We start from the raw sequence: 15996 nt of genomic DNA on the forward strand, positions 1-15996 counted from the left end.
GGGTACTTGACCTAAGTTTAGGTATAGGGGTGCCGCTGGAGGTTTGAAACCCTGACCCTGTTTAGGACAATAAAAACTTAAAATGTCTACCCTGTGTAGGACAACATCTCCTATTCTAAGACTCTATTTAGGACAAAGGACAACATCAACAATTATACCTTATACGCTTTATTGTGATTGCGTCCCATATGCGATGTTTGAAGTATTGAAATGCAAAAACACCTATCCCAGCGAATAACATAATGCTTTTTATTGAAGCGAAAGCGAAAACAATGTAAATACATGGACGACAGTTTTACAGCCATACCCTGTCTAAGACAGCTTCAGGCCCTGTTTAGGACAGAGGAGCTTGAAATTATATACCCTGTTCAAGACCGGAGGAGTCAAAAACCATACCCTATCCAGCGGCACGTCCCGTATAGGCCATATAGGGGAGTGCCCCCGGGGATTCTGATTGCTTCTGTGTTACTAACTTGTACAAGCAAACAAGTAAAAGTCTTTACTTTTTCGTGTGCTTGAGTTTGAGGAACAATATAACTTTATATTGATAACTCGTTTGAATTTTACTGTCCGAACTAAATCACTGACAAAACACCTACAATATTGACCTGTTTTCACGCTAGGACGGGTTTTCCGTCTCGTAGTTATCCGTCTTTTGTGTGAAATGTTTAGAGACGTTTACAGTAATAAATTACTCCTTGGAATGAATGGGTTTATCATATTTATGAGGAAGACTTCGTATAATATAAAATAAAAAATAAAAAAATAACTGGGAATTTGCAGTGACATTTCCATAGAGTGGCTGTTCATCCACTGTTCCCATTCAGAAGTGTTGTGTTTCTTGAGCGAATAGTCAGAGATTACGACTTAGACTTTTTCTTTGATTTTAAGCTCCCATAAGCGGACACACCAAAGAGAATCCTATTAACAACCTCTGTATCAATCAACTTTACATCGCCGTTCGTCACAATAGTTAGCCTGCGTGGCAGGCGTCTGAGTAGTTTTTGTAGCGCGCGTATGGGAGAAACGCGAAAGGCGCGAGAGAGCCACGCGAGGAAAAAATGGATTCTCGCGATCGCGCACTCTTTTAAACGCGCTGAAAACTACACAGACGCCTGCTACGCAGGCTACACAATAGTCAGTTTTACAGTAATTGCAGTACCATATTTCAGTGTTTGTTTTGTTGTCATCCACGTCTGTCCGGTTGTTAGCTGGGCAAGCTCCCGTTAGCGGCCATCTATCCCCTACACCTCTAGTGACCGCTTACGAGAACCATTCTCGTAAGCGGCCAGCTCCAGTTATGGAAACTTTTTTCGCGTCCTGAGGGTGTCCGCTTACGAGAGCTTCGACTGTAATACAAACCAAGCAGAAACACGAATATAAAAATAGTGTTTTATTTATGGATTCCCTCCATGGGATATCACAGTCACTTCACTGTCTGCATGCACGGAATAACAAGAACTGAAAAAATTGAGTTTTTTTTACACAAAAGTATTACTGGCACTACTGCCAAGCTTTTACGTCACCATCATATTCACGTCAATCATAACAGATATGATTTCTAAATTTTTAAAACCAATACCAAAGTTATTACTCTGGCCAATCACAAAGGACACAAACAATCCAGTGAACCAATCAAAACTCAAGCAAATACATGTCACAGGCACAAAGCGCGGGAAAACGTGCGCGAGCGAGTCACGATTGGTTTTGGTTTTAGCTCTGATTGGCTGAGAAAGTGGCGCGAGATTTTTAAACCAATCACTAAGCGTAGTGATGCAAAACCAAAGCAAACGCAAATTACTTTCGACACTCAAGCGAAAACCACTCTATGTTGTGGTTCAATTTTACTCTTGGTACAATTTGGTATTTTTCTTTGTTTTATATTCATTATCATTTATTACCATACAACTTACAGAACAAAGGAAGTTACCAAATTATACCAAGGGTAAAATTGAACCACAAAATATACATTATCTTGGTGTTGAAGAAACCATTTTAGATATGTCCAGGATTGAACGCTAATAAGATGCACGTTCCTCATGACAGGCATCACAAAGTGTCCTTATTAATAAAAATTCACCAAAACACACCAAATTTTGTCAAATATGAAGTAATATGGAAATGTCAAATAACACAGTCAAACATGAAGTATTCATTAAACAATACCTACGTTCAATTCTGGACATAGGTGAACCATTTGGTTTGGTTTGTCTTTTGGATCTTTTGTTTCACGTCATTCGGCGATTTCACAATCACAACACCACGAGGGCCAAATTTTAGTACTGACAATTTTTTGAACAAAGCGTAAATGTGTACCAAGTAATAAAAGTAATGAAAATTAAAAAAAAAATCATAAAATTAGCTAATGATAACTTTCTGGCTGTTCCTTTCAACTGCTTAAATACGTGTTTCTTATGTTACCTTCTGTTCAGATATACGTACTTGGTTTATTTCATATGTACATTATCGCCGAATGATCTATCAGTAAGTAATCAAGTGAAACGACGAGCACCCTTGTCCTTCATATGGGAGTTTCCCCTCCCCTCTCCCGTGGGGCAACAACATGACATGTCATATAAACAATACTGCCAGGAAGATCACTTCAATTCTCTTATCAACTCATGGGTGTTGTTGTTTGCTCGCCGAAAAAGCACAACTTACAAGTGAAAGAAAAAATTGATCCCCTTATCAAGTAGCACTTGAATGAACTCTAACCTAATCACACTAAATAAAAAATCTCACATTCTTCTGAAAACCCATGCTATTATACACGGTCCCTTAATTTTCCTGAATTAAGACGGATTCCGCTGAAAGTTCGAGCAGTGAGTGCAAATATTAAGTACCAAGAAACTGCTCATAGCACGGCAACATTTTGTATACTATTTAAAAGATCTTACTGAAATTCATTTGTCTTAGTGACCCTGTAATTAAATAAAATTCTAAAGCATTCTCGAGAAAATTAAAGTTGAACCTCGTAAAAATGTTCAAAGTGCGCGCCATTTTGTTTTGAACTAGCGTGAAAAGTCCGTTTTAACTGAAATATAGATAATTTCAAAACATTTTTTCTCTCGCGAGGTCAGCTTGAGTGCTAAAGTTTTGGCAGGTTTTTGTTGGCTGTACGTAAAGTGTTACCATGCTATGAGGTCTCGTTGGTAACTTTATTTTTGCCTGTACTGCTCGAATGTTCGGCGGAAACCATCTTAAAATAATTGATTGAATTTTTTAGTGGGCCAAACTACATTTTACAGATACCTGTAGCTACATTTAATCCTTCATCAATCTGAAAATATGTGAGCTTTGAATGTTATTTTTGGATTCCTTATATCGTCAAGGCTCTGAACAAGACGCAATTCAATTTGCCCAGCTGTTGGCCTGTTTCCTTCACCAGCTAATCCTGCATAAAAAAGAGTAATGGTATAAACTAGTTGTACCTATCGGTAAGTGCCAACGAGCAAAATACTCATGTTTGTTCATAAGAACAGATATTGAATGGTTTTTGATAGAACTATATTTGAAATGACCAAAATATGGTAAATTGTATTTTAGGTAATCTCTGGTGTTCATAAATGACACAGGCTTGATAGCCTGCGTAGCAGGCGCCGTATTTTGAAGTTTCCAGCGCGCATATTTTCGCGATCGCGCACTCTTTTAAACACACTAAAAAACGTACACAGATGTCTAGCTGCACGTCTGCTACGCAGGCTACGGGTTTGACAGATTACTGTATACAACACGCGATGGTTAAAATGTTTCCGTCCACAAAAAGGATAGCTGCATTTCAAGAACTTCTTATAAATCAAATCCCAAATTTTTTTTGAAAAATAATTTTCAGTAATCAGAGACAGTAATGCACGGGTCAGATTTCAGTCTCGCATGCAAGCAAGTGTCATGTTCAGTTACACTAGTTATGCAAAACTTGAAAAATTTGAACAGAAAACAAAACTTGAACGGTCAAGGATTATTTGGAGACAAAATTTTTATTCAAGTTAACATTACATTTGCCGTTAGAAGCAAAAAACTTTTGACTTTCTTGTGTGTTTGACATGCAGTAATTTTAGTGAGCGTCGCTTTGTATTGATGTTATTCCTACGCGGAGCGAAAAATGCGTGCCAAATAAAATATAAACGGTATTTGATTTGGAATAAATCATCGGTCAAACAATTACTATAAACACAATAAATACTAAAAGGAAGCATTTACCCGACTTCAGCATTCTCATAAGTCAAGAAAACTCTATTTGAAGTCAACAGTCCGCTTTTGATTTTCATGTCTCTCTTCGATCGTAAATCAAAGGACTCCAAAGTCGAAAGATTATTTCATCGCTTTTAAGACCTTGATGTTCGTTTTTTCGGCGGTCGAATATTCTGTACGGTATTCTCTTTCGATTTATAATTTCCTAAAGGTGTATTTATCGGTAAAGGGATGAATGACCACATTGAAAATTTTAACAGCGAGCCGCGTGTACGCCATTTTGGTCATTTGCTCTCTAGCAAGGAGTGAGAGACTGGGAACCAGTTGGGAAGAACAATACAACCCAAATATGGGGTTTACTTACACCCAAATATGGTCAAAAAAAAGTCCCTTACTCTGAACATAAGATTTTCTCTGCCTATACACTCATACGCACACGGCTCTATGATTCTGCCGCCTCGACAGCCTCGCCTCTTGGCTCGGCTGTCTCGTTGGCAATTAAAACGCTTAACGGCAATTTTAGTTCAGAGAGAAGGTATTCAGTACAATCTGCTGTGTGTAAAAGAATTCTGATTTAACTTAACTTCGTGTCACTGGGAGGTGGCTATTCAACCCACACGGTTTTAACTGAAATTCCTAGATGAACGCTCCACCGATCCAACACGGATTTATGAACAGCATTTAGAGCGTAAATAATAAAACAGTTTTTTGAACTGAGTGTCGTAAAACCAAAAGCAAAGTAATTACTCTGGCCAATCACAAAGGACATAGACAAGCTTGTGAACCAATCAAAACGCAAAGCAAATTCATGTAGCCGGTACGAAGTGCCGGTGAAAACGTGAGAGACGATTGGTCTTTACTTTGTTTTGGTTGGCTGACAAAATGGCGGGAGATTTTTAAACCAATCACTTAGCATAGTAATGCAAAACCAAAGCAAAAGTTAATTACTTTTGATACTCAAGTGAAAGCCGCTCAAAGAATAATTGTGCTACAAAGGGCGTATTATCCTCTCCCCCTTTTTTTCACTCGCCTTTCTATGCGCGGCTTCCCAACTAACCGAACGCCTGGAACAGGCTAGTCGCTCTGCGCCTCACCCTCTTCTGCTTACATAGAAAAGCCCTTATGCTATGCTTCTGTCGCTTATGAAAACCAAGGGATGTTTCACGTTTGCTTTATACTTACGTTTAGCGTGAGCTAAGGTCCGTGTCAGCACAGCTTGTACAGTTGATACAGTTGCCTCACAAGCTAGTGCTAGATCATCAGGATGTCTGTAAAGCCACGCAAGAAGCACGCTGGCAAAAAGGTCTCCAGTTCCGGTAAAGGTCGCATCTACTTTAGGAATCTCCATTCTTATGCACCTCTTTTTGCCTTGGTAGTAAAAAAATAGAATAAATAAAAGTAAACGTTATAACATATTTTCCATTTAAGGTTTGTTTACGCATATGTTGCAAGCAAAGGCATGTGCGCAAGTGTAAACACAAAATGGTTGTCACAGAGATCAGTTTTCAACATTGCCTGACTTTATCCTGGTAAAAGTAAAATTTCCCTGATTAAATGTCTGTGATAGTAGCGGGCTCCAGCCTCCACTTTCAAAAAAATAGCTGAGATCACATTCACTGGAAATGTTTTTTCCAGCCATCGGTTGTATTAAATCAGATGCATTATAATTTCAATTTTCTCTGAATTTCCTTCAAAACATCAATTCTCTTTGACTCAAAATAAAATTCCCTGACTTTTCCCTAACCTTCAAAAATTTTATTTTTCCCTTTATATAATGCACTTGTCAAGAAGTGACATTCCCAGGCCGACCCAATGCTTTTAAATTGTACTGTATGACACAAAGAAATAAAAGACTACTAACAGTATCAGCAGGACTAACCATTCACAGAGCTGCCAAGAGCTATCAGTGTTTTGTGATCGCCCAGCTCTGAGCTAGTTATAACCACTGTCTTAGTGCCTCTTTCATGTAAAATCTTCATTGCCTTCACATGGGAAAACAACATAGAAGAGTTAAACTGATGTTTTCATTGATTCATTTGATCTATAACTGAATAAAATAACTGTTTTAAATTAAACAAACAATATTTCAGTCCAACCTGCTCAAAATAGAATGTCGATATTATATATTTCTTGAGCATACACACAAAGCAAACATTTTTTAACAAGTAAAAAACAGACAAGGTCGGACTTTAATTTTTTGGCCATTCTTCTTCCTTCATTTTCCCCTATTTTCTTTTGTTATTTTTGGCCTTTTAGTCATCCTTAGTTACATATTAGAAAAAGTCTCTTCCCAAACGCCAAGGGGAGCGAACATTTGTAAGAAACAGTGTTTATGGTAGGGAAAATCAAGTTTTCCTCCAATTTTGCTTGCATGGTAAAATTTGTAGGTTTATTGTAAAGTGGCATGACTGGTTGTTGCTTTTGAGGTGACCACTTGTTACCTTAAAGGCTTCACTTTCGTTAGTTATCTTCATACCACTGAGAAGTCTATTAAAAGAAAATAATACAATGATTAACAATTAGATTATAAGCTCTCAATTTCTATGAGTGACAGTTGATGAGGCCTTCAGCCTATCACCTCAAAGAAATTGAGAGCTCATAATCTAAGTGTTTTAGCAGAATTCTAACTCATTTAACAAAATTGTGTGCACAGACTGAATTGTCATTGAATGGTGAATTTCCTTCTTTTAGTCTTGCCAATAATTGAATTTTTCAATAACATTTGTAAACTTTCTCCAAAACTTCAGAGAATTGAGAAAATGTTGCCATTCTGTAGATAACCTTCAGCCACTGCACACTAATTAACAATTAGACGGCAAGCTCTCTGTTTCTACCGCGTGATAGTTGGCGAGGGGCTTCCAACTATCAAAAGTCAGTAGAAAGCTAGAGCAAGCCGTCTTATTGTTTTAGCATAACCCAGTGGTTGATCTATTAAACACACCATATCGCTAGAGTTGATTTTACGAAGGATTTGTTGAAAAAATTCAGCAGAAAACTGAGCGCGTGCTCGGAGAGCCATCTAACGATCGATAGAAGGCACATGTGTAGCCAATCAGATCACACATTTTGCCAATAGAGGGCCGCTGGGTTATGCTAATGAATGATAGTGTGCAAATTATAGCTCAGCCTATCAGATTGCAGCATTTGCGTTAGTGTGGGTGATGGTCAAAATGGAAATGATAACTATTTAGCCATATCAGGTAAAAGCTTCTTCCTACTTCAGGTAAATAAAAAAACTAATACAATTGTAAGTATTGATAATCTCTTTTTGTGAAAAAGGTTCTGTCTATTTTCCAGAATTGTATGTTACTATATTAAATCCAACCAACCAATAACACTGACACAAGTTTTTTAAGCTACTTACTCTGCTTCAAACTGATTAGGTGTTATAATATCAGCCAATGGAATTAACTGATCTCTGTACACTGGCATCAACTCTTCAGGAACATACTGATACAAAAAGCAAAGAAGATGAGTGGATTAGTCAATGTAAGGAGTGTGCAGTCACTAAACAAGTGGTTTAAGAAAACTCAAGCCATCTGTGTGAGAGACATGGTGGCCTAATAATCAGCAAGGTAAACTCTTGAGATTGAATTGTCCAGATTGGAGCGACTGGTTGGAGTTGTGTTTTGTTCTTGGGAAAGAGAACTTACAGCACCTAACACTACCCAGGAGCACAAATGGGTTCCCTGAATGGTAAGGGCAACTTAACAAAAAGCTGTCGGCGAGAGGGGGGGGGGGGGGGGAGGGGGAGGGGGGAGGGAGGGAGGGGAACTTGAGCTGGACTATCATCCATCCAGGGTTAGGGGGAGTAGCAATACTCCTGTTGTTCAAAAGGTGGATGTTGCTATCCATGGGATAAATCACAATACAGTGGGTACGTGCTCACCTGGATAGCATTATCCAACCTTTAAACAGCAGTTGTCTGGCAGCTTTCTGCTGCAGAAACCAGGATGAGCTTTGGCTCAGGATAAGCCCTGCTTTGGCCTGAGTGCAGACTTTTACCATTCAAAAGTTACCGTAAACCCTGGACATCTAGTTTGGGTTCATCATTTTAAAATAAAGTTAACTATTTACGCAAATAATTTAAAAGTACTTACAAATTTGCCTGCATCTCCCATGACAGGATCACAAACTTAAAGAACAAATAAAATGAAACTGTCAGCTCCAGTTTAACAAACATGTCCAGTGTTAATGTTAAATATAAATTTACTATTATTCTACATTTGCTACAAACAGTACTCAGATTTGAAGAATTTTACTGTACATTTACAATTTAGGTATCTCAATACCTAATCACTGAACATTACAGTACACTAGGAATTTTCTATCATATCATTAGCAACATGGATTAAGTGGCACCCCTCTAATAAACCGACAACAATGATCTTGCGCAATTTGCTCGAAACCAATGTTTGATGATGATCTTGTATAACTTGTGGCTGTGTATAAATTTTTGTTCTGAGTAAACCCCATAATATACCCTGTATACCCCATAAAATATTATTATAAAATACACAAAAGCTCACTAAAATGGCCACTTGATTAGCCACGTGTTAAACTTAAGTGCACAGAGTATAACGACGATACATACCAAACACTAACTTGGGATTGGCCTGTCTTAGTTGGTGTACAACTTGCAGTACTTCTTCCAAAAATGATTTAGAACCTACATAACCTGGACAAAAAGGAATGAAATATTAAGTGACAACAATAAAGGACCTAGAAGTAAGTCACGACAAATATTTGGCACTGAAGAAGTAGGGAACCGGGCTACACTTCTTTCATGCTCTTGCCACTTTCTTGTGTGTTAATTATAAAAGAACAAAGCACAACCACACAAGGCTTTTTTTATTTGTTAAATACCTTATTATAGGAAATTAACGATGCAGGGTTAATATTATTAAACTGAATTTCAAAAATTTGTGTTTATTATTTATGTTAACGCGTTTACTATAAGCATCTAACCAGAACTTTTCTTAAATTTGCGTTAATTTTATTACGCATAAATTTCGTTCACATCGTTAAAATGCTTCGTTATATTCCTTTAGAAAATAGCACAAAGTAAATACGTGCGCTGATTGGTTAAAAATTGTGTTTCTATAACTCGATGGAGACACAGACAGTTGTTGTAGACACGGCAATCAATATTCACGGCGCTAAAATAAGCAATGCAAAAAAAACAACTAATAATTGTGCCAAATTTTAATGTCACAGCTGACAAAAACCAGGTTAAGACTAAACAAATATTTGCACATTTTAAAACAAGCGAGTAAGATGTTTACAGAGCCCGCTACACATTCAAAAATAGTCTGTGAAAGAAATTATCGAAGTGGCTGACCTTTCAAAGAAGTATATGAATTGGCGCAACTTCACTCCATTCTAGGCTTTGCAGCACTTCAGAACTATTCACAGCTCCTCGACTGGACAAGATATTCGTCCAGAATGCCGAATCAAACTTCTTTTAACAGAAAAATAATTCACTTTCACCTCCAAGGTTCGAGTTGCTCGATCGTCGATTCGTCGGTCGTCAAACCATTCGGTTAGTTCGATGAAGCGAAGTAAAACCACAATTCTTGACTCCTTCCAGTGCTGGACTTCAGTTAAACCATCGACTTAGTTATTTCTCATAATTACGTTAACTTTGGAGCCTGTTTTCTTTGTTTGTTTGGCCAAACAACGGTGAATTTTAGCCTTGAAGCAAATGTTGAACAGTTGATTTATTTCTGTTCATCGACTCCCGTACTATGATTGGTTGATTACTGTTCATGACGTAAAACCGTGAGGTGAAGAGAATCTACGTTTTGATGTTAAATAAAGCGCTAAATATTACTTTGATGTGCGTTATTTTCTTTGTGCTGTTTTCTAAAAGAAATAGAAAACATGTTTTCCGTGTTTCTATCGAGTTATAGAAACACTCGTGAAAGTTTGGGAGAACTCGAAAAAGCTGTGGAAACACTCGTCTATCGACTCGTGTTCCCACAGCATTTCTCGTTCTCCCAAACTTCCACTCGTGTTTCTATAACTCGATAGAAACACGGAACATGTTTTCTATTTCTTAAATAATAAGGTAATAAATTACTATGATGTAATGCTGAAGCTAGTAAGTTTTAATAATAATAATAATAACAACAACAACAACAACAACAATAATAATAATAATAATAATAATAATAATTATAATGACTTCACTACTTAACAGCATATCCAAAAGTGGCTCTTCAGCTGCAATAGAGCGTAGGCCAAACGTCAAACTTTACATGAGTCGAACCTCAATGCAAATGACCAAAAACAATAGGTTTTACTCATTTGCATTAGGTTCAACTCATGAATGTGAAGTTCGACGTTTGGCCCGGGCCTTAAACTACTCCTACTCCATGTTCTTACTCTTTTAAATAAATAAATAAAATAAATAAATATGTGTGTTTATAGTGGTCATGCACTTAGCTTCATATCTCAACGAGATAGCTAGTTTACAGGCATGCCACTGAAACAGAGGAAACATAATTTATAAATGAAGTACATAACAAGGTTAAAAATCCCAACTGGCAGGAGGCAGACCAGTTGGCTATATACAAAGCGTGGTCGAGGATTTGAACTCGGGACAACCGAGAAACAAATCCATCTAGTGGCAAGGGCAGGCCTCGAACCGGTGACTTCCGGATTACAACACCAGCGCCCTAAACCACTCGGCCACGCTTGCCTCCGATAATTGTTCGATATCTGTACCTGTAAGAAGGTGAGAGAAGTGGTGTAATTTGTTTAACTTCAGTCCTTCAAACAAGACTTTCAGTTCATTAGCATCCAAAACTTGACCTTTAACATGTTCATACCCTAAGACAAGAGAACATTTTTTTACCATAACAGCACTAATCGTTGTCTTGTATTTCAGTGTTTTCCCCAGACCAGTAAGGGTAGGCGGTTCAACTGGATTGATTAGTGGAAAAAATGCTACAACCTAGTTTGAAACTTTTGGCAGCAACAACAACACACTTTCCAAATTTCTCAGCTAAGGGCCGGCTGCCGGCTAATTTCACCGGCTGAATGAGAACTTAAATCCGGTTGAAATTTCACATGAAAACAAAGACTTAGGTAAACTTTTAGAGCTTCCAAGGCCAGAAAAGCTGGCTGGGCTTGTTGATGCCTAAGTGTTTTCTTAGCTACATCCCTGATTTCTTGGACAGCAGGCAGTGCTGCACAGTATCAATGAAATGTTTACAGAAGCTGTAACACACTTCAACAAATTTGAAAATTTAATCTCTGATACGTACACCAAAAAGAGTAGAAAGCAAAAAATTCTAGTCAAACAAACCAGTGTGGTTAGAGAGTTGTACTGAATTGATTGTGTCAACATCAAATCCAAGAACCTGAAAATAACAAAAACAATAGGTAAGAAATTGTTTAATCCCAAGCCTTTGAATATTAATTCACATCACATGAACTTTGTTTACTACGCCTTTCAGGAACACACAAACTCTACTCAAGTCAATGGTTACATTTTTTGCTGCTGTCAATCATCTAAATGTACCTCTCCCGAAACAGAAGTTCACTTCAACCAGTTCAAAAGGTCACATCTGTCAGTTGTGATTGTTAGATTTTGATCCACTTTGCTTTTTTGTTTTTCAAAGTTCGTAAGCACCACCATAATTACGATTGATGGCACCAAAAATACAATCTTAGTTGGTTTTTGAAATTCAGAATTTGAGTATTACTAAAAGACAGAGTAAAATGAGCTGAAGGAATATAGTGGTCCATCAAGGCATCAAGACATCTTCTTTCATGACATATTAACAATAATGAAAATAGGTAATTATCATACACATGGGTTATCTGTCCTCGGGGGGGGGAGGAGAGGTACTCCCATATATGAGCTATATAGGTATGTGCCACTGTGAAGGGAATGGTTTTTAAGCAGTTTAGTCTGGGATTGAGTATAGAAATCAGAGAGTTTTGGTCTAGAATAGGGCATGGTTTGCCGGTAAACTGATCAGTGGTATAAAGGATTAAGTTAAGAATAGAAATTAGAAATTCAGAAGAGAAAAAGACATTCATAGATGTAAATAAAATCATCGCGACAATGTTGTTGACAGATGGTTTTCCATTAAAAACACTTATAGTGATACATACTAGTTATGCAACGGATTCGAGTGGCATACTATGGAAAAGGTTCTTGTGTATACCAAGAAAATATAAGTTGCAAGTGGGATATTCCATATTATTAAAAACTAGCAAAGGTATATTGCAATTCCTGAGTTTTGATTGGTTGACAGACAATGGTATATGAGCTCATATACCATTGACCATAAAATGGTAGTCAATTCACGTCAACGAAAACAGCTGGGGAGCTCAAATCTTGCGATTCTTAGGGCGTTTTAAATAAAAGAATTATTCCACTTGCGCTTGTTGGATATGGGATCGTTATAGCTAACTTGGTGCTATGTGCTTCGTTGGCTATCTACCATCTCATATCCAATGCACGCTCGTGGAATAATTGTTAAGTATACCACGAGGAAGTGTTGTGTAACTATTTTACACCATGCCATAGAAAATATGCTTACAAAATTTTGTCAAGGAGATTACAGCGCACGACGGGAAGGTTGGGTTGAATACTGTCGAATATACAATGGCTTTCATGTATTCTGATTGGCTGAATTTTCTATTGCATGGTATAAAGGTCTATATAAAGCAAGTCTGGGATAGGGTTGGGATTTTTGGTGTCTAGTCTAGTATAGGGTTGCAAAATCAGCTGAACATTGTCTGGTATAGGGTCCGGGTTAACAAAGTCCCAGCAGCACACCCCCACCCTAAAATATGCCCCCCACCCCCCCCCCCTGCACGCTTGTCCTTACACAGTGATATTGCAGAAAAAAAATTTTCCTCCTCAATAGTAAACATGAAATGCAAATCAAAAAATACTTCTGCTGATGCGGTCTACCATTTTTTGGACAAAAATAAACCCAGAGTCAATTATTGTTGGGTATGTGTCGCTGGCCTCTCAGAACCCCTACCCCATTATAGTCATATTCTATGGCCAATTATAGACCCCATCTTAGTCACTTTTGGGTAAATGTAATTTTCACGACCCCAACTTAGTCACTTTCTGTTTTTGCGTCTACCGTATAAATCCTTTTAACCAAGTCATTCTAAGCAAAAGAAGATCCAAGTTATCTTAACTTCGATGGACCCAGAATAGCAATTACATGTAAACACGAGTGTGGACTTTGTTCTGAACTATTGTGCAACTGGTTAGTGTTTAAGTTGTGATTTCAAGGCTGGCAATTTAATGGAAGCCATTTGTCAAATATTCAACCCGCAATACTGAATATGGTAACTTTTTTTTTTCGGCGAATCTTTCTGTTTATAAATCACAACTTGCTAGAATTTTCTTACTCTCAAAATCACAGAAAAGTGTGACCCCATTCTAGTCACCCTATAAAAAATGCTTGAAAAGGTGACCCCATTATAGTCAGTCCAGTCGTGAAAATGCGACCCCATCCAGCGGCACATCCCCATTAGCCCATTTATAGAAAGTGCCCCTCCCCCGGGAGTTCGTGCATGCGAAAAGGCACAGCCTGAAAAGGCTGTAAACCTTTTAGTTCCATCTGGTTTACAGATGCAGAAGACTTCAAATTGAAGTTTAGGTCTCACAAGGTTAAGTCTGTATAAAAAGTAAAATTTGAATACATTTGTGTCAGCATAAAATATATTTATCGCCAGTTCATTTGTGTGCTCGCTCATGTGAAACATTATCTGAAGTACATTCCTTCGAACTTTGGAGCCGGCAGGGGAAAAAGACTGTGACTGGTATTTTGTTAAAAATACCTGCATTTTCACACCTGATCTGCATTATGCAGTCTGCATTTTACCCTCAGTCTAGTAAATTTATAGTAAGATTTTATGAAAATCAATCCCAGTTAATATCATTCGGCAACAATAGCTAAGAGCATAACTGATAAGCAACTGGCATTCATTTCTGTGGTAAAAATAGTTATGGGGGAGGGCTTTTCTGGAGCATGTGCATAGTGAGGTCATGGTGAGTGAGCCATACTGTTTGACATTCTCTCGTGGATCAGATTGTGAAGGTAATAAGTAAATACCCACGGCAAGGATATAACATGACCTTCCAACGATCATTTTTGTTTCTAGGCATGATATGATAGCTTATAAACATGAGTATTTCAAGTATTTTAAAAGCTTATGTAACGATGTAGATGTACACTTATTTGATTACCTGAAGTGGAAAAGTTGCTGAGTCGTTTCCAACATAACCCGACACAACGTGACTTTGAATAGATAATACTCTACACGAGTTAGTCTCCTCCATTTGATCTCAAAAGAAAAGTTCGATATTGTACAAGATCTTTGTTGATAGAACTGCTGAAACTGCCAGCATCAAGCTCAGCGTGAAAATCCCGCGTAGAACGTGTGGCTTGGTAACCTCTCAAATAAGAATACTTTAGCCCTAACTTTAGCTATGGGGGCACGGGAGATAAGAGCGCCAGGCGGGGAGGGGGTGGGGCCCGCGAGTTGAGGGTAATGAATATTGGAAGTGGCCTTTGGGTTATCTCGTGTAACCACGATCATTATTTAATAATTATAAACTGCTTTCTCGGTCAAGAAAACAAACAGTGTCGTAACCAGATATATGGGATCAGGGATCATAGTTTCGGGATCGGGATCATGGACCCGGGATCCGTCTTAGAGAGGTGTCCGTCTTATAGAGAGTTTGGTTACAGTAAAATGACTGAAAAACGGCAGGGACCATCACCAGGTGTCCGTCTTATAGAGGTGCCGTTAAGAGAGAGTTGACTGTATACGGATATTATACGCGCGGACTTTAAGGATGCCTTCTCGAGTTTTGGCCTCTGTATCAAAACCCTGTGGGGGCAATAAACCAGTAGCTAGGTCGACGAAAAAGACTAAAATATATCATGCTTTAACATGATCTGTCTAAGTCAAAGCTCTATCTTCCGGTTCTCAAAACTGAAAAGTCAAAAGGAACTCTCGGCATAAAAGGCAAAAAGTCCAAGGCCCCACTATTAATATTGCTGAGAATGCCCTTCTATCTTGACCAGCGGCACACCCAAAATTGTCTGGAGTTTGCCTATTCAAATTTCTTAATATTAAACGGCATGATGGCGTTCTCGAAGCTCTCTTTTGAACAAATTAAAATATTGAAGCACTAAACATTCAAATTTCAAAAAACGGCATTACCACGCAAAATAAATTATTACCTTTCAAAACAATCACCCACGTCTATGATGAAACAACGCCGAGGAAATCGGGAAGTCTTTTTGTCAATAATTTGTCCTCCGTTCACAGAAAATTGTCCTTCTTCTTATAGAAAATGCGCAATATAAATATTAAATATTATTATTATTATTCTTTGTGTGAACTGAATGCGTCTGTTTTTCTTTTTTCTTTAACTGAGAGCAACTTGTTTCGTCTCCTGCTTATTTGAATGATAATGTTCAAACCTCGCGTGCGTGGCGCGCGGAAATAATGTTATAGAGCTTCGCTAACTAGCATGTATCAGCGTTATAATGCTTTACTAATATAACGAAATGGACGATATCTCGAAAAAAAATATCTGTGCATAATATCTACACATTTCAATTCTTTCCTTTAAAACTGAGCACACCCTCTGGTCTTTATATATTATAGTCAAGGCATCTAATAATTCAAAATATTAAAGGCTATCGTTAATTGGAGCAATTTAATTCACTAATAAGCTTGGTCTAGATATTGTTTGATCTTTAAAATAATATTTTTTAAACTTTATTCATGGCAATTGTTTAGGAAAGA

General features: G+C 37.8%; 1 protein-coding gene across 1 annotated transcript; it reads right to left on the bottom strand.

The window, feature by feature from the left end:
• Positions 1–1378: 1378 nt before the first annotated feature.
• LOC144657098 (pyridoxal kinase-like) lies at positions 1379–14610 on the bottom strand. The gene is made up of 10 exons (XM_078517392.1): positions 14423–14610; positions 11504–11558; positions 10921–11025; positions 8786–8869; positions 8292–8326; positions 7556–7641; positions 6633–6678; positions 6071–6173; positions 5374–5559; positions 1379–3394 (listed from the first exon to the last, which is right to left on the bottom strand). The coding sequence occupies exons 1-10, from the start codon at positions 14513–14515 to the stop codon at positions 3276–3278; spliced, it is 912 nt and encodes a 303-aa protein (XP_078373518.1). The 5' UTR covers positions 14516–14610; the 3' UTR covers positions 1379–3275.
• Between the last annotated feature and the right edge of the window lie 1386 nt (positions 14611–15996).

The sequence above is a fragment of the Oculina patagonica genome, chromosome 6 (genome assembly GCF_052425735.1).
Source record: "Oculina patagonica isolate OP01 chromosome 6, crgOcupat, whole genome shotgun sequence".
NCBI classification, from domain to species: domain Eukaryota; kingdom Metazoa; phylum Cnidaria; class Anthozoa; order Scleractinia; family Oculinidae; genus Oculina; species Oculina patagonica.